The sequence below is a fragment of the Nestor notabilis genome, unplaced genomic scaffold, assembly GCF_000696875.1.
Source record: "Nestor notabilis isolate BGI_N333 unplaced genomic scaffold, ASM69687v1 scaffold800, whole genome shotgun sequence".
Lineage (NCBI taxonomy): Eukaryota > Metazoa > Chordata > Aves > Psittaciformes > Psittacidae > Nestor > Nestor notabilis.
In genome coordinates, this window is record NW_009912211.1 from 22,410 (window position 1) to 22,626 (window position 217).

Genomic DNA, 217 nt, shown 5'->3' on the forward strand with positions numbered 1-217 from the left:
GTCGGGCGGGGCGGGGTGGGTGGGGGTGGGGGGGGGAGAGAGAGCCATTTACTTACTTTATAAATAAATCAGACATGTAGTCTTCCTCTTCTTCTTCTTCCTCCATGCTTAGCACGCACGCCCTGTTCCAACCCCCTTCCCTATAAACACCATCAACACGCTTTATCACCCGTTTTATTTCTCTGCACGTTACCTCAAAGGCAGAGCCCGCTTTCAA

General features: G+C 51.6%; 1 protein-coding gene across 1 annotated transcript in view; it reads right to left on the reverse strand.

Annotated features, from left to right (window-relative positions):
• Positions 1-106, reverse strand: part of GPATCH11 (G patch domain containing 11) — a 4,715-nt gene extending 4,609 nt beyond the window's left edge. Inside the window, exon 1 of the mRNA XM_010018225.1 lies at positions 57-106. Within this exon, the coding sequence (XP_010016527.1) occupies positions 57-106 (50 nt within the window). The remainder of the gene's footprint in view (positions 1-56) is intronic.
• Positions 107-217: the final 111 nt, after the last annotated feature.